This window comes from Aquila chrysaetos, chromosome 3, assembly GCF_900496995.4.
Source record: "Aquila chrysaetos chrysaetos chromosome 3, bAquChr1.4, whole genome shotgun sequence".
In the NCBI taxonomy this organism is placed as follows: Eukaryota; Metazoa; Chordata; class Aves; order Accipitriformes; family Accipitridae; genus Aquila; species Aquila chrysaetos.
Genome location: NC_044006.1, coordinates 76052033 through 76075904, shown reverse-complemented (window position 1 = coordinate 76075904; position 23872 = coordinate 76052033). Strand labels below are relative to the sequence as shown.

At 46.7% G+C, this 23872-nt stretch overlaps 2 protein-coding genes across 9 annotated transcripts in view; both read left to right on the top strand.

Moving 5' to 3' along the window:
* The first annotated feature begins 3360 nt into the window (after positions 1–3360).
* Positions 3361–10475, top strand: IBA57 (iron-sulfur cluster assembly factor IBA57). 3 transcript variants are annotated; one of them, XM_030010208.2, is made up of 3 exons: positions 3361–4045; positions 6729–7075; positions 8335–10475. In XM_030010208.2, exons 2-3 carry the CDS (start codon positions 6970–6972, stop codon positions 8724–8726), a joined length of 498 nt encoding a protein of 165 aa, XP_029866068.1. In that variant the 5' UTR covers positions 3361–4045; positions 6729–6969; the 3' UTR covers positions 8727–10475. The 3 variants fall into 3 exon arrangements, with proteins under 3 accessions (XP_029866068.1, XP_029866069.1, XP_029866067.1); XM_030010209.2 differs by lacking the exon at positions 3361–4045 and adding an exon at positions 4469–4491; XM_030010207.2 differs by lacking the exon at positions 3361–4045 and adding an exon at positions 4471–4751.
* Positions 10476–12847: 2372 nt separating this feature from the next.
* The window catches only part of LOC115339628 (meiosis-specific coiled-coil domain-containing protein MEIOC-like), a 36600-nt gene continuing 25575 nt past the window's right edge, over positions 12848–23872 (top strand). For 2 of the 6 annotated variants that reach the window (XM_030009858.2, XM_030009854.2), the window contains exons 1-2: positions 12848–13016; positions 22664–22795. The gene's annotated coding sequence lies outside the window, so the exon portion shown is untranslated. Of the gene's footprint in view, positions 13017–13153; positions 13465–16426; positions 16481–22663; positions 22796–22888; positions 23186–23872 lie in introns of those variants that run through there. The other 4 variants (XM_030009857.2, XM_030009856.2, XM_030009855.2 and 1 more) reach the window with 4 other exon arrangements.

Here is a 23872-nt window from a genome sequence, read left to right as displayed (position 1 = left end):
CGCTCAGGCAGAAACGAACCCTGTAGCGAGTCTTCCTCGCCAGCAGCCTTCATCCCTCGCTGTGAGGCTTGCTCGACATCTCTGTGCCCCAAACCATGGGCTGCCATGTCCTGCCCCAACGGCTTGGGCAACTGGCATCAGCAGAAAGTAAGTGAGGAGCAGCCTCATCTCTTGTCCCCAGGTCACCTCCAAATTGCTGCTGCTGGAGAGCGCGGTGGGAACCGTGTCCACGGAGGGAGGACGGAGCCAGAGGGTGATGGGGCCCCTGAGTCTAATGCTCAGTAGAAGGAGGAATGGCAAAAGCAGCCTCCGTCTGCTTGTACTTTGGGAACACACAGAGCAATTGCAAAAAACCTCATTTCGTTAGAAAGCCAGGCTGAAAATACCAGTGACTCTCCAGCATCCCATTCTCTCTGGGATCACAAGACCCATCTTTTTTATTAGCTGCTCCACACTGCAGACAGTATTCCTGTCAACAGCATCTCACTAGCTCCTAATCACTCCCTCTAGGGAAATGCTAATAACAGCTTTACCTTCATTTTCAGCCCTGCTAGCACAGAACAGCCCCTTTGGAGCACAGACTCACTCCTTGCAAACTCAGCTGCCACTTTGCTTTATTTCTGCATCCAGCTTGTTGCCCTTGCAATTTCCCCCTGTCTTCACACAGCCACAATCTGTGTTTTCCTCTCCAAGATTGTGCGATATTGTCCCCGTGCCAGAAGTGCTGCTATGGTTTACCGCAGCCCAGCGTCCCAGCTGTTGGCTGCCCGCAACTGAACTCCTGGAGTGCAGCTTGGGGAGTATTTAATGCGCAGGCTTAGGGTTGAATAATTGCAGCTCACGTGGATTCGTGGATGAGAGCTCATGCTTAGCACCTCAAGAAAAAGCTGGAGAAAATGAGTTTATTATACCAGCATTAACCTGCAAGGCTGGCTGCAGAGACACAGCGGTTATTCCCACTTTATGCTAGTGCAGCTGAGTTATGGATGAATAAATGCCGAGGATGAGCCCTTGCGGGTGGGAGCCACGGGCTGTCCTGCTGCCACAGCAGCCAGCAAGCCCCAGACACGGCAGGGTTTCGGGCAGTGGGAGAGCAGAGAGCGGAAAGCTGATGGAGCAAGAGGCTGCCGGCAGCTTGTCCAAATTCCCAGGGACTGGTGAGGGACAAAGAGAGAATCTCTGTCCTTTTTCACCATTTTCTTAGCTATGAGAAGGGTTTCTGAGTTGCCCCAACACACCTGCCTGTATGAGAGAGGTGACACCGAGGGGGAATTTCGGGGGATGTCCCCTTTGGGATAGGGCTTAGCTGGGGACGTTGCATCTTGTCACCCTGCCACCCCACGCTGCCAGCTCTCCTTCCACAAACACCGCTAGAAATGACAAAGCTGGTGGGGGACGGTTCATCAGGCTGACGTGGGTGCAGTATCAGGAATAAGAGGGAGCTGTAGCTTTCACGGTCTCACCGTGACTTGGAGAGCCTCAGGTACAGAGGAGAGACTGATCTCCAGTACCATTAGATGCCTGCATGGAGCTGGTCCCCCCAGGACCACTTGGAGTCCATGGGGAGAACAGACACTTCTTCAGTGCAGCTGATGTGATTCAGTTTACGCAGAGACTTCAGGGTGAAACAAAGCATCCTGAAAGTGTCTTTATCTCCATCACCTACAAGGGACCCCAGCCCACTTGGGTGTGGATGTCCACATTTGGGTAGGTGAATTCCATATAGAAGAGGGCTGGTTTTCCAGTATAACTTTAGATATTTTACACCAGGGACTCTGGCAGAAGTCAAGTAAGCGTTGCACAGAACTTGCTTTTCAAAACTCCCCCTGCCCCTGCCAACCCTGCTCAGCACCAGGGCATTTTGATGCTCCTAAAGTGCCTTCAAAGCATAGATATGAAGAAGAGAACTGAGGACACAGACTCCTTTTATCATGCTTTTCTTTTTGTTCAGTTGCTGAGGTGAGACTGTGGTTTCAGAGGGCGGGAAGGAGAGGATCCGTGACTGTGGTTGGGAGCTTTAAACACAGCAGACAAGTGACGTAATGCCACGCTTGCTGCTTGAAGCACAGCAGGTCAGATGCAACCTCTGCTCCAAACGTGGATACCAGCAAGGGAGATGACATTACTCGGTCCTACAGTAATAATCCTATGGGAGAGTATCAGCCAAATGCAATATTGCTGTCATGAGCAAAGGCAGGAGGATTTGATCCCGCCAGAGGTGGGCCCTGCTGTGCTAGTGGGGTTTAAAGTCACCGTAATTTCATCCAAACAGCATTGAGCGATGGATGTGGAGGACAGGGAAGAATCACCCTATGTCTGCCAAATTAATGTCACGGAAAGCTCTGGGAATCATGTTGTCCCTCTGACCAGGTTTCAGGTCCCCTACTTTTAGTCAAGGCAGACACACACTCAGTGAGGGCTGGCACAAACCTCCCCTGGACTCTCAGCGCTGGAGGTCTCGACCACGCTATGGCTTTCCTCAAACCATCCCCTGAGTCAATTTAGTGCACTAAACTGGCACAGTTGTAGTTTCTGACCACTGAAATGTTTAAATACTGCTTTACTGGCGGTATAGCTCTGCGCTAAAAGAAAAGAAAACCCAGAGAAAAGTGAATAAAAGCTGTAGGCAGCAAAAAACCAAATAAAGGCTCAAACTAGCTTCCTGGTTCTTTTCCATTTTCACTTTTATTTCCATCGCCACCCTTTCAAATATGCTCTGACGTGAGATGGTTGGGAGGCAGCACAGGCGTGCATTGAGAGAGATGGCAAAGGGCTGCTCATGGGATGGCCACTGCTCGTCCCCGCGTCTTGGTGGGTGCAGCAGGGATGTGGCACTAGGTAAAGAAGAGCCAAAGCTGGATCCAGCTGTGGGTCTAGAGTGCTTGCTGGACCCTGGAGTCTCAGCCCAGCTGTGCTTCCAGATACATGACTTTCCCTCTTCTCCTGGACCTCTAAAAAGCAAAGCACAGCTCCTGCTCTTGGCATGTTCCCAATTCCAGGGAGAGAAAAAAAACCACAGTGGGCATCAGGTCTTTGCATCTTCAGCCCTGGTTTAAAGGCAGGCAGGTTTCCTCAGCCCCATTTTTTACACACAGCACGTGCCAGCAGCCGGGCAGAGCACGTTTACACGCCAAGGTCACCTCGAATCACATCCGCTGCCTGTTTTTTGTTTCTCCACCTGCTCTGCCCTGCGCAGCTGCCTGACGAACATCGCCTCCGAGCACGGCCAGCGCTGAATTCAGGGGGTGAACACGCCACATCGCTCGCCACCGCCGGCAGCACATCTGTCCCCCCGCACGCGGGGGTATGTGATAAGGTTATCGCTGCCGGGGCACGCGGGGAGAGCCCGGTCCTGCCCGAGGACCAGCTGGCTGAACACGCTGCCTGCTGCCGTCGCGTTTGCAACTCCCGAAAAACGAGCCCCTCGGCTCAGGGTTTTAGGGTCGGTGGGTTTGCGCCGGGGCTCGGCAACGGCGCTGCCTGTCCCGACGAAGACTGACGGCTCCTTTTTGCAGGGTTCATTTTGGGCCAGCCGAGCCCCGTCCCTGCAGTGCTGCACGCGTGCTGGTGTTGGCAACGGCAAGGGGCAGAATGGCCTTAAACCGAATTGCGGCAACTGGAGAAAAGCAATCACGAATGACAGGCATGACTCACGGCCATTTCTCGAACTGTGGGATGAATTCCAGCGTTAAGGAGCTGCAGCTAAACCCGGGGCTACCCGGGCCCTTCAGAGTCCACTTCCCACAGCGCTAACAAATGTTAAAAGAGGCAAGGGAACAGCACCTTCAGCCCCGCGCTTTTAACACAGGGATTTTATTTCTGTGCAGTGTCGCTTACTAGAAATTCCCACTGTCAAACGCTATCGTTTATTCCAGAACGGAGCTACTGACACTTTTCCCGAGAGTGTTAAAAAAGAGGATAGGGGCAGCTGATGGGTCCTGCAGAAAGAGAGGTACCGGAGCATTAAAATTGAGCGGAAAACAGGAACCTTTGGAGCAGCAGCGTTTCCCAGCGTGCTAGCCAAAGCATGACTGGAGAAGAATGGGTACGTACTCTATCTTTCTGCGGTTTTCAAGGGATTAAAGGCTCAGCGGGGGAAGGAATGACTAAACAGGGGGGGTCAGGAACGCTGAGGGCAGCCCCCCCCCCCCCCAGAAAAAAAAACCACCCGAGGTAGGTGGGTTTATTTTGAGGCTGTTTCCTTCACTTTCTCCACGGCAGGGCCCACCGCCGGGGCTGCCGTTGCTCGGCGCTGTCCCCCGGGCCCCGGCTCCGCCATCGCCGCCCGATCGCTGCCGGGACGCGGGGCGGGACGGAGGAGGAGGAGGAGGAGGAGGCGGGGCGGGCCCGGCGGCGCTCCCTCCCCGCCAGCAGGTGGCGCCCTCTTCCCCCCCGTCCCCGCTCAGCGGACACACACAAGATGGCGGCGGCGGCGAGAAGGAGAGGCGGCGGGCCCCTCTGACAGCGTTCGGTCTGCCCGCCGCCATGTTGGTGAGGGCGGCGGCGGCGGCGGCAAGCTCGCCCGGGTTGCTGCGGCGGTTGTGGCGGGGCGGGGGGAGCGGGGCCGCCGCTTGTTTCCCGCTGGGGCGGGCGCTGCTGGACGTGCGGGGGACGGAGGCCGGCGTCTTCCTTCAGGGGCTCCTGACGAACGACGTCACGCCGCTGGTAGCGGGGGACGGGGCTGCCGGCGCGCTGTACGCGCATGCGCTCAACGTGCAGGGCCGCTGTCTCTATGACCTCATCCTCTACAGGTGAGACCAAGCGGAGGGGCGGGGAGGGGCTGGGCGAGACCACTACTGGGGGGGGGGGGGGCGGCGCGTCCTGTTGCTATGGAAACGGGGGCGCGCGGCCTTGGCGGGATTCTCCGTGCTCGCAGGTCGGCCCTGTCAGCCGCCATGTCACACGCCGGTCTCTACGGGATTTCTGGCTTATCTTTCTGAATTAATGCGCAAAAAAGGGCTTACTCTGTATGTTTTTCATCACTGGCTGCAACCTCTGTGAGATTGTTGGGAGGCAGGGTCGATCTGCTGGAGGGTAGGCAGGCTCTACAGAGGGATCTGGACAGGCTGGATCGATGGGCCGAGGCCAACTGTACGAGGTTCAACAAGGCCAAGTGCCGGGTCCTGCACTTCGGTCACAGCAACCCCATGCAGCGCTACGGGCTTGGGGAAGAGTGGCTGGAAAGCTGCCCAGTGGAAAAGGACCTGGACGTGTTGGTCAACAGCCGGCTGAATACGAGCCAGCAGTGTGCCCAGGTGGCCAAGAAGGCCAACGGCATCCTGGCTTGCGTTAGAAATAGTGTGGCCGGCAGGAGCAGGGCAGTGATAGTTCCCCTGTACTCAGCACTGGTGAGGCCGCACCTCGAGTGCTGTGTTCAGTTTTGGGCCCCTCGCTACGGGAAAGACATTGAGGTGCTGGAGCGTGTCCAGAGAAGGGCAACGAAGCTGGTGAGGGGCCTGGAGCACAAGTCTTATGAGGAGCGGCTGAGGGAGCTGGGGCTGTTTAGTCTAGAGAAGAGGAGGCTGAGGGGAGACCTTATCGCTCCCTACAACTACCTGAAAGGGGGTTGTAGTGAGGTGGGTGCTGGTCTCTTCTGCCAGGTGGCTGGAGATAGGACAAGAGGAAATGGCCTCAAGCTGAGGCAAGGGAGATTTAGGTTAGATATTAGGAAAAATTTTTTACTGAGAGGGTTGTCAGACATTGGAATAGGCTGCCCAGGGAAGTGGTTGAGTCACCATCCCTGGAGGTATTCAAAAAGCAAGTAGACGGGGTACTCCAAAACATGGTTTAGTGGGCATGGTTGGCGGTTGGACTCAATGATCTTGAAGGTCTTTTCCAACCTAAATGATTCTATGAGTCTATGAGTTACCCCAGCAGAAAAGCGTAATGATCTTAATAATTTTAAAGCGGCTCTCAGGGCAGGCCCCAGGCATGGCGTCTCTGGGTATATTAGGACGAGAGGAAATGGTATCACGTTGTGCCAGGGGAGGTTTAGATTGGATATTAGGAAAAATTTCTTTACTGAAAGGGTTTCACGGCATTGGAACAGGCTGCCCAGGGAAGTGGTGGAGTCACCATCCCTGGAGGCGTTCAAAAACCACGTAGACGTGGCACTTCAGGACGTGGTTTAGTGGGCATGGTGGTGTTGGCTTGACGGTTGGACTCGATGATCTTAAAGTTCTTTTCCAACCTAAACGATTCTATGATTCCATGATTCTATTTGGGCTGTATCCGAAACAAGCAGTTTGCGCTGTCTCACAGGTGGCATAGTCACTGACACCGCAGCATGCCATATGGCATCTAATAATTGCACCGTACAGCCACGTGACATAAGTGTGGTGTCAATCGATGAAAAATTTGGCTCACGCAAACTATTGGGCCAGGTTAATGGTGTAACTAATGGAAAGCACAGCTGAACAAAGCTTCTCCTCCTGCTGAAAGTCACCTCACTTTAGGTAAGAGTGAGTGGTAGAGAAGACGGTAGAGCCAGACCCATTTTTGTCCCTGCGAGAGGTGACGGCAGTATTTGCTAGAAAAGAGTGGAACGGATGCCTGAAAAAGTTCAGGTATTTCACTACGGGGAGCTGAGTGCTGCTCTTCTGTGCGCCAGCAGCCTTCGGTGAATTTCCCCAGATCTCTGGACTCGCACCAGGATCAAGATAAAAGCGTGTTGGCTTCCGCTGCTGTGGAGGTTTGTTTTTCTGACCTTGTAGGTGTTACTTTTTTAGGCTTCACGAGAGTCCAGAAGAAGAGCCGCACATCCTGCTGGAGTGTGACAGCGGCGTGCTGGACGCCATACAAAAACATCTGAAACTGTACAAGATCCGGAGGAAAGTAAACATCACCCCTTGCCTTGACCTCTCTTTGTGGGCCGTTGTCCCTGGGGAGCGGGCTGGAGACATTGCCAGTTCCCTCACAAAATGTGCAGACCAGGCTCTGATTTTAACTCCTGACCCCAGAACAGAAGTCATGGGCTGGAGACTGATTGCAAAGAAAGGAGCAAATCTATCGGAGATTATCCCTGGGAGTCATATTGGAAACACTGAGGATTACCACAGGCACAGGTATAAACAAGGTAAAGCCAAGTCCTGTTTTGCACTCTGTGTCACTGGATTTGGGGAAATTAATTTATTTATATATTATCACAGTTTCATGTTATTATCAGAGTCCAGACGCTGATATAAGATGGAGGAATAAATTATAAAAGCCACATTGGTATGTCTCAATGTGTTTAACTTGTTAATAAGTACAGGTATTATTTGCTAGTTTGAGGATAAAAGTGATCTGGTAGTTATAATTCTGTCTGGTGGCAGAATCAATATTTGGGTACAGTTTCCAATTACTAAGATTATGGGGTGGTGGGTCAGGAATGCTAACTTCAAAAGAAAACCAGGATTATTCATTTTCTTAGAGGGAAACTTCTGTGGTTTGAGTCATTTTGATTATTTTGGGATTACGCACAGTCTGTGTGTTTTCCTTGTTGCTAAGGAAGGAAGCAGAAACACCCTAACTTACTTTCCTAAAAATGTATGACTGGATTCGTGGAGTTAACTCAGAGGTCAAGGGGCAGATGATTGAGCTGAGAGGGAACTCAATCTCGGGACCCCCTGTGCCTGCACAGAGCTCCCATTGATTTTACTGTGTCCACGCAGATAGTGGATTAAATTAATTGGCAGGCTGAACGATGATGGTCCTCTGCTTAAACCCAAGTCCATCTGGTTTGGAAAAGCAGGCTGTTAATGGGTCAAACTGGGCTGGACTGCGGGGGTGTGCCACCTCCCTGAAACACCAGCACTCATCTTGGCTGTGCTGCTGCGGAAGGCTGGGTCCAGCACTGCTTCAAAAAATACTATTTTTGTGTCATCGGTCACAAAAAGAACAGCTACTTATACAGACATTCGGCATTTGGGCTTTAACAAAGGCAGCTGGCCAATTTATGTTCTGTAGCTCTGAGGAAAATTATTGGCATTAAAGGCTACTTGTGGGCTGTGGGTGAGAAGGGTTTTGCCATGGGCATTACATGTACATCGATGCCTTTGTATGGGAGCCTGCATCCTTCTGGGTGCTTTGAATTTCCACCGGTATGCTTGTGAGGTGCTGTAAGCTTCATGAAATTAGGTTCTAGTGCAGTTCTCCCTTTACCCTTAAGAGTAAACATCATTTATGGCTAATGGTTTCACTCAGGGCCAAACTGGAGTATTGGGAAGTTCATTATTTCACACTGCTTCTTATGGGTTCTCCTGGTTTTACGACTCACAGAGGAGGCATATCCCAGAAATCTTAAATACTGAAGATCTTACCACATTTCCCTGTTGGTTTTACTTTTTTTACTAGGAATTCCCGAAGGTGTGAAAGATCTCCCTCCTGGAGTAGCCCTCCCACTGGAATCAAACCTGGCCTACATGAATGGCATCAGCTTTACCAAAGGCTGTTACATTGGACAGGAGTTGACAGCCAGGACCTACCACATGGGTGTCATTCGCAAACGTCTGCTGCCAGTCCACTTTTCAACTCCTCTTCCCAAGGACAGCATTCCCGAGGGTGCTGAGATCTTAACCGAATCGGGAAAGTCGGCCGGCAAGTTCCGGGCTGGAGGAGGTGAACTTGGTATAGCTTTGCTGAGGTTAGCTAATATAAATGAACCACTCTGCCTAAATATAGCGGGTGATAAAGTGAAGCTCACTGCAAGTATACCCGAGTGGTGGCCAAAACCTGCTAGTAAATAAATGAGGAACCACCACTTGCACATTTGCCTTATTGAGAATGTATTTTGTGTGATAAGTTTGGGAGGCGACTCTGCCTTCGGCTGTTGTTTGTGGTGTTTGATGGGGGGGTCATTACAGGATTCTTCAAACTGGAACCTAAACCAGCGGCAGGTTGCCGAGTACAGGAGGATAATCTGTTAAGTGTTGTGGAGAGATCCATACAGGGTACGCAAGGAAGTGTACCTTTTCCTGAGGGTGCCCTGTATTTTTTTAGGGGATTACACATGTTGTTGGGTTGGAATTGCTGAATTTTCAGTCCAGCACTCGCTCAATCTGACTGTGCTCTGCGCAGGGTGCTGTGTGTGTTCAGACTGAAGCGAGTGACGGGAGCAGGAGTTTCCCTATTGTATGCACTGAGTGTTTCTGTTCAGAATAACCATTCTGTGGTATAGTAATGTTTTTTTTTAATGGAGAGCATGCTGCTCTCACCTTGCCTAAGATATATACTCAGGCTAAAGTGTTCACTGCAAATTACTCCTTGCATTGAGCTTCTTAAACCTGCTGATTGGGTGGATGTTTTTCCCACCACTCTAACTGCTAATTATGTTCAGGAAGAGGAATGCCTTGTACTCCACATTTCAGACCTTGATTTTAGTAAGTAATCCCTGGTGGGAAAGCTCTCAAAGATCCTCGTCCCCGGCTTCAGCGCCGGCAGAGGGAGCATAGCCAGCAGCAGCCAGCTCCTCTGCCTCTCCTGACCTCGGTCATTCACGCTTCCTTCAAACAACTGTTTCAGAGAGGAAAGTGGTATTTTACAGAAATAAGGTGCACTGGTGCGTGCCCTGGGGTGACTGTTGTATTGGTGTGCTGGTACTTGGCAGAATAATCGCTTACTAGAAGCACGTGCCCTCCAGTTGCCGACAACAGTTGAGGGGTGGATTTTTTTGGCATCAACATCTTTGCTCTGTCATCTTGTAGAAAAATCCTCTGCGCTTTCCTGAAGCCTTTGGCAGGGGTTTCCTCACTCCCTCCACAAAGCTGGTGAAGGGACAGCGTGTCCCCATCTCGGACCTTGGCTCCGTCCCTCAGCGTTAAGCTGCAGTCCCTGGAGAAGGGGTTAATGCCACACGTGCTCTTGGCTTAGCCTGGCGTTCCTGAGGGAGGATTTTCATCACATTCGCTTCTCTGGCTGCTTCAACTCCACGCTTGTTCTGAGAACTCTCTGTACCCCTCGTACAAAAACCTGTCCCTGCTGCCGTCTCCAGCTGAGGTTTTCTTCATCCACCATCCCCTCTGGGTGTTCAGAGCAGCCCAGTACTTCAGCATGTCTTTGCTGCATTTTTCTGGCTCCCACTGCTCTTCTTTTGCACTTTTTCTTGCTTCAGTCAATGTATTCCCCTTTGCCCCCCGCCCCAAAGCCAACCACCTCTGTGCCTGCTAACCCTGCCAGTCTGCAGTAATTTACAGCAGCCCTATGTATTTTTGTATTACAATCAATCCATTACGTGCCCGCTCTTAGAACGGCACATGTGTGGAAGGGAGTGACGAGAGAGATGAGCAGGTGATATCCCATGCACACCAAAAAAAAAAACCTCTTGCATGCATATTTGTGACAAAAACCGTCCAAAGCACATTCTACCAATGTTTTGATGTTGCTGTTACTGTGAAAGGAATTTATCTGTGAAAAATGCTCATATTGCTTAAAACTCTTTATGCTTGCTGTAAAATGAGTTTGTGGAATATCTCATTAAAAGTTTATTGTATCAGTAATTTAAAGGTGACTTGTCTGAAAGAGAAGAGACGCTACCTTTTATTTACCTTATGTGAAGATACACAACAGAATACTTTTTTGGGTAGCTTGCTGACAAGAAATGTGTCTTACGCTGTTCGTCACCCCTTTGTCAGGTTTGAGATTGTTAACAAAGTCTTTCTGCTGGAAAAATAAATGAAACGGCAGTGCCTCGCCCTTTCTGGATCCTCCGAGAGTGACAAAGGCGAGACTGTGCTGCCCGTGTTGATGCCGCTTTGCCAGAAGCGGCTTTTCCTCTCTGCTGCCCATTGTGCAAAGTCTCCTCAGAATAGTTATATTGTACTGGTATGCGCGCAGCCTGAATAAACACTACGTTTCTTCTGCTAGGGGAAGCCCTGCATCTCTTTTTCTGGCACACACACGTTTCGTTTGTCTTCTTAACGTATTTAAAAGGCTTTTCTGTTGCCAACGGCCGCAGGTTACAAATGGGGGTGGTTAGGCACAAAATAAGGTGGTACTAAAATTAAAGAGGTACTAGATCACTTCTGGAGAAAGGGTGTGACAGAAATTGGAGAGAGCAGCCCCAATCCATGCTATCCTTTTCATTTTTTCTTTTCCCTCGCAGCCTGCACCGCCGTTAATGGCTTTAGCTGGGTGAGCTTGGGCGGGAAGGCCAGGCTGTCGGCCGCGTAGGTGCAGGGTTGATTTTGCAGGGTTGTTTTGCCTCGCTGGCGATCCACGACGGAGCAAATCTCCTTCAGCCACGGCGGGACCGAGTGAAGCCGGTCGAGGAACATCGCCGCTGACCGAAGCCACCATGGAGCCAGCCTGTGAAAAATGATCATATCCAAAACAGGATTCTAATTAAAGTTTACAATTTATGACATGAATAGAGGCAAGCAAACAGCGCTGGGTGCACCGGGAGCCTCTGCTCTACCAAGGCACACCCCGTCAGATCTAATTGTGCAGGTTAAGTACAGGTTCTACATACATATTCACTAGATTCCTGAGAAATGTTATACATATTCATTAGTTTTCTGGGAAACTATTAGCATATGCAAATGTCCTTTACGCAGGCGCATTGAAGGTCTCTGGTGGTCTTCAGGAGTCCTCTGGTGGTCTTCCATAGTCTTCCTCACTTGTCCGCTATTTGACCCTCCTCAGGTGATTCTGCGCAGTATGGTCCTTTACATGTTTTGATACATTAGTGCTTGTTAGTGTTCTTATTATCTAAGTTCTCATTAGTGGTATAGAACCATATGGGTAGTTTAAGCTAAATTATCTACAAGGATGGGAACAAAGGCAGGAGTTCTTATCTTTTCCGGCCTTATCTATTCAAGCAAGGCCTCTACTTGTGCCTTCTTAACAAGATCGTAAATTCATCGAACACTTAATTAAGTCTTGTGATCGCTCTTGGTTCCTTCTTGCTCATCATTCCCAAGTACCAGTCTCTGACAGGCTTAATCCTTGACAAACACCAGTCCTTGGTATGTAAAGTTACAGAGACAATCATTAAGCAATAAGCAGTTTGTTCTCTATATCAATCCCCCCCTTTTTCTTTAAACCTTTGTAAATTCTTTTGCAACTATAGGATTCCACTACTTCCGAGAGACCGTGTAAAGTATTTTTCGATTTTTACTTGATGTCTGATTTTATTTCGTTTCCAACTTTCGTAATTCCCTACTGTTATATGGCTTTTGCAGGAAGCAAGAACTATATACATACTCTCCTACTTCCCTTAGGCCTACGGTTATACAAGATCAAGCAAAACGGTTAAAGATTACATATGCAGAGAGGGTCACATTTCACCATGCGGCCCTAGCATTGTTTTATATTGACACGAATCAGGTTAATATATTTCACACAGCCAAAAAGGGGCGAGCGACCACCCACCCCTTCGTCACGTCACCAAAGGGCTGAAGTGTTCTCAGCGGCACGTTTAATAACCAATTCCTGCAGAAAGGAGGAAATATTGAGAGAGAAAACACCGGCGCCAGGCCCGCAAAGACCCTCCGCCGCCTCAGGAGGGAAACGGGACGCTTTTACGGTGCAATTCTGTCAGGTTTTCGTGCTTTCCTCAGCGGGGGACGAACATGGCGGCTGAGGGGAGCTGCCAGGTAACCTGCTCAGGTGCTTGTCTCAGACTAAATACAGCTGGAAAACGCGGGCCCCCGCTCTCCGAGAAGCCAAACCCCTTCCCGCTCCCCTTTTATCTGAGTGTTCCCCCTCGCTGCCTCAGTTTCCCCTCACCCTCCCCGCCATGGCGGGTCCCCCCTCCCGCTCCGCCATGGTTCTTCCCCCCCCCCCCGCCGCCGCGCAGTGGTTTCTCCCACCGACGGCCGTTGACCGGGCGCTCGCTCCCCTCCCTTCCCGTTTCCCGCCTCGGCTGGCCAGCGGCAAGCGGCGCGCGCTCGGCGCGGGAGGGAGGGAGGCGCTCGCGCCGTTCCCGCCCTCGCCCGCCCGCCCGTCCCCTCACGGCGTGAGGCGTGAGGGAGGATAAGATGGTGGCGGGTAGCGCCCAGCCTCCGGCCGTTCGGCCTGACGGGGCTTCCCGGGCAGAGGTGAGGCGTTAGCGCTGCCGCCCCGCTGCCGTGGACGGGGCTGGGGCCCCGGAGCCGAGGGGTGGTGGTGGGGGGTGAGCGGTGGGGGGGGGGGGGGGGGGGGTGGGATTTGTGAGGCGCTTGTGAGCGGAGGAACCGGGCTGTGCACTGTGAGGAGCGGTGCCGGAGCTGCAGCGGGTCTGTTGGGCTTCCTTGGAGGGAGGGGAACCCCTGTGGCTGCTGGTAGAGCAGGGCCATTGTAAATAAAGGACATATCTGCGAAAGTGCAAGGCTGTGTTCCTCTTCCATTTGCTTGTCGTACGCGCCCTGTCAGAGGTCTGTGCGCGCTCGGAAGTTAAAGAGCCGTGAGCGGTGTTGACACACCAAAAATGAGTGATGTTTCTGCACGGAGATGGAGCAGAAGAGAGCGGTGAAGTAAACGAGTGTTATAGCCTGAAATCCCAATAGGGTAAGACAGGAGTCACTTTCTGAGGCTGCGGAGGGGAATACGCTGAAATGTTTCATTTCAGGAAAAAGGAGGTTTCTTCTTTTTTGCCTTCCCCCCCCCCCCCCTTTTTTTTTTCCTCCTGGAAGCAGTGTTTGTTTTCATTGTTACAGTATTTACATTTCCTGTCATAGTAAAAAGCCACAAAAGTTGTCTTGGTCTGTTGAGGGGTCTGGAAGAATGACTGCTAATACTTAAGTCTACTGTATAAGCAGATGATGTACTGAGTTATTAAAATCACTGCAATCTACTGTCTTAAATCTTTCATTACTCGAATGAATTCACAATGCTGTGGCCAGGTTGCTGCTAGGAGGTTGTGTGCGAGCATCTTCACACTGAGTTACTTGAAAACTGCAAGTTTAAAAAGTCCCTGCAGGTATTTGTAGCTTAATATTTTGGGTACATTTGCCCACTGTTAATGTGTTGCTGAAACCTTTGAAATCTTTAGGGGGTATCTGATTGCTGCATAGGTGAGAGTCACAAATACAGTGTATTCTTCACAGCGTGCGGTGGTCCTGCTTTTCCAGCAGGCACGTTTTCACCAGTGTTTTCAGGGCAGGGGAATTTGGCAGCTTTTTTCCCCATGTTCACAGCCATTGCAGCTGAAGCCCAGCTCTGTTTATACACTTCTGCACAGGCACTGGGGGCATTTTGCATGTTACTGTGAGAGGAGGGTGTAGCTACTACTGCTTCTAGCTACTTTAAAAGAATATTGTTGGGAGTACAGTTTCTGCTGGATGTAGCAAAGAAATATGCTACATTTTGACTTCAAACTATTCTCTCAGCTGTTTGCCTGTGTGGTATTTTGCTTTTAAGTAGACTGTGAGCCCTTCAGAAAAGGCTGTCTTGTTTTTTCTGTAACACGCTGTTCTCAAGCTAGCAGAAGTAATTTATGCCTAAACTGTTTTTGTGGATTCATGTCTGAATTTTCTCTTTCCCACTGTCTTGCCCAGGCGAACAAGTGTGAAATTCTGCTGTTGGACTTCATTTGAAGCTATTGGGGTCTATTCATATCACTAAAATTAGTGCATGTACTTTAGGACTGTGCTGCCATAACACTGGAAACGTTTGGGCTTTCTCTATTTTCTTTAATCCCCGGTCAGAGCATGGCTTCAGATTTTTTATTTTTTTTTTCTGGAAACACTCGAATTCAGTGTGTACTATCAGCAGCAGTGGTGCAAATACACTATTCCAAAAACCTAAATGTGGAAATGGGTATAAAAGCTTCCTGTGTCATGTTTCTTCTATGTTGTCATTCTCAAATTGTGCTTACATCAGACAGTTGGAGGAGCTGGAGGAGGACAGTCGCCATCCCTGAATGCCATTACAGCTTTGTGGAGAGAAACCAAGGGAGACTAGAAATAATGTAAACATGGGCTGAGGTTTTTAGGGAGGGGTGACCTCATTTCCTATTTACTGCTGTGTCAGAAAAGCTATGTGGAATACACTTAAATAATATTTGGGGAAGGTTACGTGCTGTGTGGCACTCTGCAGTGTATTTTAGCAGTGCTTTCAGCGCTAAGTGCTACAGTGGTAGCTGTGAAGGAAGGACTTTGCAGAACAAGGTGATGTTACTGTAACTTAGTGAAAATGCCTTGGGAACAGAAGGAAACTTTGGAGAAAGTTGTTGGGTTTTTTTCCCCCTCCCTTTTAAGATCTTTTGTTTGTACTCTGCCTGCCTTAAGTTGTTGAAGACCTTAAGAGCGAGTGGTTTTCTGATTTCCACTATAACACTTCTAGCTGTCATAGGAGTTTTCTCATACTCTGGATGAGAGTATGAGATGGATTTTGGGCCAGTTTTATTTTTTAACTCAGATAACTTAAGTGTATGTTGAAGGGCAGCTTGAGTTTTTTTTTAAAAATTTAGTCAGAACCTGTTAGTACTATGCTTTCTCTTTTTTTCTAGTCTCGAGACATTGTAATAATAGTTGGCTGATGATGGGCTACACTTCCCAACAACTAACTGTATTACATTATGCCTGGGTTTTTTTCTTGTTTTCTTCAAAAAGATGAAAATGGCTCTGTTCTATTGTCTCTGGATTTCTTAATTTGCTTAAATTATATTTCTTTATTCTTTTTGTAGCATTAAAATATGATGATGTGAGGGAAAGATCAGAGTTCATCATCTCTCTGAGTTAAGGAAAAGAGCTGTGGGAAAATAATGACTTTATTAAGGAAAAATGTGTAAAAGGTGATAAAATGTAACTGTCTACGAGACATTTGACTGAAAGTGGGGAGAAGGTAAGTCAGGTACAACAATTTAGTATGAAATAAAGCCTTTAAATAACCTTTAATTTTTGTTACGGGAAACATAGGGCTTGATTTGCTCACTCTGCAAGTGTTTCATAGTTACTTAACTGGGGTGAGCCAAATGATAGCGTTCAGTGGGGAGACAGGAACAAAAGCAGCAGATGCGTCATCCCCACTGACAAAAAACATTCATTCCAGTGAATTATTTTTTCATGTGGAGATACCAAGACCGCAGAGGTACAAGAGATGATGGACTGGTTATAAAAACTCTTGTACTGTTAAGTACGATGTTGTTATGCATGTGTTGTATAGTATATGTATATTATAGTGATTAAAATTTACTCACTGGGTCATGCTTCCTGATTACAACTTAAATGGTTTTGGAAGTATGTGATCACTTGAGAATAATTGCTTGGAAGTTACTTCTTGCGTGGGAAGGAGGAGAAGATGCATTTCAAAACCTTCCATGCACTTTTCTTCTTTCCCATCTGAGAAGCGTTTCCCAGCTAAATAAAGCAGTTTGGCTGTATTTCTCAGGCAGTCCCCGTAGGCCTCTGCGTGAAGGAGACAGTTCCTAAGGCTCAGGGTTGCAGTCCTGGATCCCGTACGTTGTTGGTATTGCACAACAGAGGAAAGACTACAATTCCCATAGTACTTCCACATACTGGTACTCCAGTGACATCAGACATTACATGGCTGAGACTGGTTGTAAAGCAAGAAGACCAAAAATGTAAGCTTGGTGTTTCTTTCACTTCTGTAGCAGGGCCTTTGGCAGTGTGAAATCTTTGCTTACTAGGGGAGGATTTCAGTTGCTGCAGAGGTATTTGAAAGGGTGTGTGTCTGAAGAAAACATGAGGTGACATTTAAGGGCAAGCAATTTGTACTGTTTCTCGTAGTGTTGGTGCTGCTTAGAGACTCCTCTGTCTAGGAATAGCTGTGTGGAGTAATTGCTTAATGCCAGCGCTGCTCGTTTGTCTGGAGGGGCCGTTGCCTTGCCCACAGCCCGAAATCTGCTTGCTTCTTTTCTGCTGTTTTTGTCCTGCAGCTTCCAGGGGTGGAGGAGAGACGCTATCCATAGCCTGGCAACAGTTTCCGCGTGCGTATAGTAACTGAGGTGTGTAGCGTGCGTCCCATGGCAGCGACGTTAGGGGAGGTAAACGAGGTGTGGTGGCAGTGGTTGTTCAGCATCGCGTGGGCTACGCCACCGGACTTGAAAGCACAGGGATCAGCTGCTGCTGCTGCAGTGCTCTAGTGTGTACAACTGGCGTGTTCGAGTGCCTGTGCTGCCTTTGCTTCCCCAGTGGCCTGTGTCGGTGGGAGGAATGCAGGCAGGGAATGGCTGGTGGTAACATCTGTGCAGGTTTGTCTCGGTGGAAGTTGATTCTCGCAACGGGATGAGGTTTATGTGGGTTTTGTTCTTCAGGAGAGATGCTAGGTGTCTGGAGTAATGCTGGTATTTTAGAAAGCTGGAAAACAATCCAGCAAAGCGATTTCTGCAGTGTAATATTTGCTTAGGTTGCTGTAGTTTAAAGTAAGTGTAATGATTTATTTGCCTGGTAGTGCCCAGCCTTTCAAGTGATTGCATATTGTGAGCACCTGGCAAAAACTTAACTCTCCAAACAGAAATCTCACTTTGTGTTGACCACCAGAGTATTCTAATAGGGACAAGGAGGAGAGACTTACAAAGTAGGTGGGAAACTTGGGAATACTCACTGTCATCCTTTCACTGAGAAATGTAATAACTTCTCCAACAGGTAACAGATCCCCTTTCATTTCTCTTTAGAAACAGTTTAGATCTGTTAAATGACACTGTATCAGTGTTTTCTCAGTCTGCAATCTTGAAGACATCTACTTAGTACTTGAATTTTCACAAAGTGAGGAGCAGGTCAAGTGGGAAAAGTAGCTTTATATCTAAACTTGGTAGTCTAATGAAATTAAGCTACAAATCTCTATAAAATGATATATAGTGTATACAGATGCTTGTGCAGCTGATTAAAAAAATTCTATTGATTTGGCCACATATGCTGGTTTGTAAAGAGTTTGTTTTTACACATTCAGTAATTGATAGTTTCAGACTTTTTGTTTGTTTAAAAAATATATTTGGAAAGACATTTTGATTTAATGGAGTTTAAATTATACTAGACAGTCCATCTAAATGAATCTGGAAAAATATTTTGTAACTCCAGTTGGAATTTTATATTCCTAAACAAAAAGGGTTATACTGAGAGTATATTAATACCAATAATCCTGTTTTACGGCAACATGTATTTGAAAGGACATAGTCTATAAATCATGCACTTAAGCTGCCTTTGGATTAGTTGACTCTAAAGTGAGTGGAAGTTCAGTTAAAAACTCCATACCTGTTTGTTTAATAGTCCCTTGTGTTTCCCTGGTCTACCAGGAGATAATGGAGTGGGACACGTGGTAAGAATCCTAATTGAAGGTGATTATATAGAGGTAGATGGTATTAAGTTCCCTTTTATTTCCATGGAGCCTGCATTGAACACGAATATGTTATTCAAATACTTAAACATGTATTTGCTGACTAGATATTTTGAATGTCGTAGGCTATTAAGTGACAGATGGATTAAAAAGAAGCTGTCTTTCACCACCTTCATAAAACTTTCCCTTAGCAGTCCGAAATTTGAACTTTTGGATAATGACATCTTGCAGCTGAGTTGTGTTCGCTGTGTTTACAACTGGCAACCTCATGTCAATGTTTCATGAAGGGTGTTTTTTAATTGGGGATTAAGGTCTTATGACTTTTATAAACAAAAAATATCCTCTGAAGAAACTCCAGAGTAAGGGCGGGAGGCTTCAGTCATTGTCGTATGCAAAAGTACTTGGAAATAGTAGGACTCCAGTAGTAGGACTCCAACTGAAGTATGTGTGGCTTTGCACCACAGTTAGCCTGTGTAGATCTATAAAATCTATTACTAAAACCAATATCAGTGACTTTTTTTTAGTAGTTTAAATGAATTGCAGATCAGCTTCATTTCTAAGCTAGCTGCTGGCACATTATTCCTTATTTTTTCAAATTAACAAAGCAAGAATTGCAGTAGCTGGGGAGGTTACAAATTTGAACTTCTGAAATTACTGACTTCAGGAAGGCTGAAGTTAGGCTAATTGCACATATGTAGCCACAGTTCCTGGTGGATAAATCTGTATCACAAGTTTCCCAAGTGCTTACTATGCTTAATTTCTTGTCATTGACATTCTAAGTTTTAATATAAACGTTGCAGAAATGTTCTGTGTGTTTGGAGTTTTTTTTGGCTCAGGAGAAAGTACCTCTCAGAGGTACTGGCATACTGTTTCAATGGTAATGCTTCATAAAGGTGGAATTGAGAAGCAGATTGGAATCTCTTCCCCAACAAACTTTCTGCTACATAGCTTTGTAAAGCAGATAGGTCTAAATATAAAACAAGTTCAAAACAGGCGAGGTAAGAGAAGTGTGGGTCTTTAGACTTAACAGCAGTTTTCCCATGTAACTTGATTCTGGAACTTGTAAACCCTCAGGTAGTGTAGGCAGAAGTTTTTAGGCCTTCCTCATGATCTCCCTGCAATATTAAGGTAATGTTTCAGATCGTCTTTTTTTTCTGGAGGATTAGATGTACTGTAGCATGTGGAATTGCAAAACCTGTGATGTAGATACTCTTCCACGATGGCATCAGTGTGTGTACATGTGCACACTGTGTCTCTCTGAAGTGCAATATAAATCCACCTGAAGATACTACTATTTGTTTTACTTTGAAAAGCAGGCATTCAGATTAGCAACTTTCCCGTTAATCAGTGAGGAATAATTCAATGTTAAGTTTCATACTTGCTATGGCTTCTGTTTCTGTTTGATCAGTGCAAGAAGATTGTGGAAAGTGTGCATGTGTCCACATGTATGTACATATGTATACGGGGAAAACATGATCCCTGTCTTTGTCAAGGGTGGAAGGCACCAAAATTAGTAGGGTGACTATATACATGCTGAGAGGGCTTGCCATTTACAAGGTTCGTTTAAAGTTTCTAGTGTTGATTTAAAAAAGCGTTGGTGGGAGGATGAGTGGACATTACACTCCTAAGAAAGACCAGGGGGATTGCTTTTTTCGGGATATTGAATGGTTATGTTGCTGAGGAATCTTGTCATTCCTACAGTAAGCTTTGAATCATCCATCAAATTCAGTGAAACTGGGGGAGAGGGGATGGATGTCTCGGTGATAATGAATTTCTGTAAATGCCATGGAAGTTGACAGCCTCACGGAGGAGAGATACAGATTGGTGTCCTCGCAGGGAGAAAGGCTTCCGCATGATTTTAAGCGTTCGATGTGGCCTGCTTATCCTGTGACGTTACAGTGGGCTCTTAGCTGGTCACCATTAGGGTGAGTAGGGAGGGACTGGGGAGACCAAGAGGATGCGGTAGGGAAACGGCTGCTGTTACGATGGGCTTGGGGTAGGGCATGAACGTGTAGGAAGCCAGTCATCGGTTCTCCCTGCTGATGGAACAACTTGTTTCCTTCTGGTGTTGTGATCATTCGTCTTTTTGATCAAAGTTCTTTTTGAACAATGTCAGAAGAAAATAAACTTAAAACTGTTTACAAATTCAGGATGTGATATTAAAGTACTCAATGAGAGCTTTTTTTGTTTAATTTGTCAATTTAACACAAAACAAGCTGGCAGTACTGCTTTAACTAAAGCAGTGGCTTCTACCAAAGCTCTAATGTAGCACCTTCATATCCTAAAGATATCCCAAAAGGCCTTTCTAGAAATGAATTATTTACCAGTAGTGCAATAAGCATGTGTTTTTTATCAGCCCCTAAAAGCTAAGTGACAGCCACAGAAGTTTACCATTGAAAATCCATTTTTCTGAAAGAGGGTGTTTCGGCTGGAGCACAGAGGTAGCACTCTTACCTTTTTTCAACAACTGTGTAAATTTTAAGCTTTGGTAGAACTCTTACATAGGTTGTGAAGCCTAATGCAGCACCTGCAATGCTTTGAAAGTTTCCCATGGTTTGAAGTAGTTCCAGTTTCAAGATATAAATGGATTGTTGTTTGGGCTTTCAGGTATCAAGTAATGATTTCTGAAACCCACTTCTAAAGTTGTGAATAGTTACATTGTGTCACAGAGGTAGTGATTAGCCAAATCATTAATGGGCTTCATTAAGTCTGCTTTGACAGAAGAACAGCGAATAAATCACAAATAGTTAAAAGATTGGTAAAGGTTAGTGGCTTAGACACATACTGACTGAACAAATCATCATGGGTGGTATAAAGATATTACTAGTCATCCCTTCTGAAAGGAATCTAATAAAATTAGCACCTAAGAGCAGTTGTGCACACCTGAGTCATTTCATTGCAGAGCCCACTATCTTAGCTTAAATACAAGGAGCCTAATCTTCCCATCTGCCTGGGCCACAGAGCTTTCTGTAGTGTCGAGGGTTGTATTACTGCGGCTCTTCCCTTGCAATATGGCTGGTGTATTGTACGTGCAGCGAAGACCAACTGGCGCAAGAGCAGCAAGCTCAGCGCTTCCCAGAAGCATTGACGTAACTACACGGATGTTTCACTGAATTGTTCTGCAACCCATTCCTGGATGCAGACTATGCTGTCGGTCTGAGCATGTTTCTGTGCAGCATGGTGATGGAAATGCTATAGGAAGCCTAACAAAACTAGCTATCAAGAATGGGTTAACTAATTCATCCAGCTATTAGCCTGTTTCCAGCAGGCCTTTGGAAAAGAGAAGAGCGTGGACTTGACTGTGGTTTGAACAAATCATTGTAGCAGAATGCAGATTGGACATCAGATTAGGTAAATCCTTAGTTCTACCGTTCAGCAGGTCAGAGTAGGTCAGCCACAGTTGGGTGTGGGTATAGTCTGACATCATCTTACTACTTTAGGAGAGGAGCAGGTGCTTTGATAAGTTTTAACAATTTATCATAATATGACTGTTGCACACTTTATCTTGATTTATCTTAATTGTAAAAGCAGCCCTTCCCTCATTCATTGCTTCCACCAATTAAAGCTTTGTGTCAGTGAAGATGAAGCCTTACATTTGTGTAGTACATTGACTTGCTAATCTGGGACATTGTTTTGCTATGTCATGTAATGCAAATGGCTGAAGCTGGAGAAATGGCATACGTGCAAAGTGCAAGCATGACAGTAGGCAGTAGCAACTTGACAATCTGCTTTTCAATAGGGGAAATACAGGAAGTTATACTGTAACGGGTTAAAATGGATGTGCAGAGAGTGTAGGGAAGGATTTTAGAATCAGCATGTTATACTTCGAGCGCTCTTGTGAACATGCTTTTGTCACACCTGGTTTTGGATAACAATGTGTGGCAGGAGCCAACCTTGCCTTTTCCATTGGCAGAAGCTATGAGTCTGAAGATGGAGTGGAACCCTTAGATGGGTGCAGTCCCAGGTACTTGAGGATTATTTGTCCTGTCATGTGGTGGGGATGATGTTCAGTTCCGTGGCAGATGTGTGCCATTGAGCAGGATCATGGGGTGAGTTTACGTACTGGCATGATGGATGTGGACCTGTGTGATGTATCTGTCTGTGTGACAGGATAAAGCTGAAGAGAGGAACCTTGCCAGGCAGTATGCCTCTGCCTGCATGATCCTAGGTGCAACACAGGACAGCTGGCTTACCCATTCTGGGAGTCTCTGTGACCTGTGGTCAGCAACTCTAGTATCTGCTGAGCTGTTCTGTGATGTGGGATCTCACAGCAATAAAGCAACATTGTCGTTGTTCTGCAAACATGTAAGACGTAGGTGGTACTGGAGGAGCTGTGGGTGGTGTGATGTGGAGACATGGTGGGAGGAGCAATGAGGGGTAGCTAGAAATGAGTTTCATGCATAATAATTACAACTTTGACAGACCTGGTAATTATTGCCTTTTTTTTTTCCTTTTAATTGCTTTTAAATAGGCTAAGTCTGTCCTTAAGAATCTAAGTTTCTGCTTGCACGGCAATGCTGCATACTTCAGAGAAGAGAACTTGTATACTGGTAACAAGGACATGGTCAAACAAAGTGCCACCACTGGTCATTACGAGCCACAGGTGAGTCCAAAAAGTGAATTTGCTTAGGTAAACAGAAATAAATACTTGTATGATATGTTGGTTTTTCTAACTAAATGTATTGAATAACCACAGAACAAAAAAACCTCAACACCTGAAGAGAAGGCTACATTACAAATGGAGCAGCTTTCACTGTGTCAGTGCAGGAGAGTAATCCTCTATTCATGGAAGTCAGCAGTTCCTCATTCAGTCTGGCTTTGACTGCCTCTTGTCAAAGGCATTTGTGAGACTTACCAAAGTCTTCTGAAGAGCAACTGCTGGAAGTTACCATGGACAAAACCCATCTTTGGTTATATGAAATGAATGTATTTAGATGCTAGTGTTCAAAACAAACAAAAGAAATGGCCCAGTAGCCCATGAGTGTTCTTAATGGTAAGTGGACTATAGAACCCATATTGAACAAGAATCTCATAAACATACTTCTCCTCCACTCCCCCTGCCTTAAGTGATGCTTTTTTTATATGCTTTTGACCCAGCTGTCTAAGAGAGGTCTGACAAACTTGATTCCTTTTTCTCAGAAAAAAAGTTTCTTAATTCTTTGACTGCTGAAAAGGAACATTTCTCTTTGCTGTTGCAACAAGTCTTTTAGATGATATGAAATTGGGATTTAGAAGGATGTCTCCGGCAATCTGCCATTTTGATGGTTTTGTCCCTGATATTAAGAGGTATCTGAATAACTGACCTATTTTCTCCCCTGGTTTTAGTTTTTGACATGTCCCTGTCACCTGTTTACTTCTGCTGCTTAGTTTTTGAGGTAACCCAAGAAGGCAATTTATAGAATTCTAATTTATTTTTTTTAACCCACAAGTTTCAGAGAATTACTAGCAGTGCATCCTGAATGGGTTAACCAGTTTCAGTGTGCTATAGATTAAGGTAGCTGTAGGAAGGAGTTACTAGAAGTCTTAAGTCAAAAAAACAAAACAATGCTTTTTCTTAGGCTTCCTTTATCTTGCCAAGAAAAACAAGAAGTAAACAGGAAATATCTATCCTGCCAAGAAATCAGAGAAGAATACACTCAGTATATAAGTAATAATACGGTGCAGTGCTGTCATTTACTGT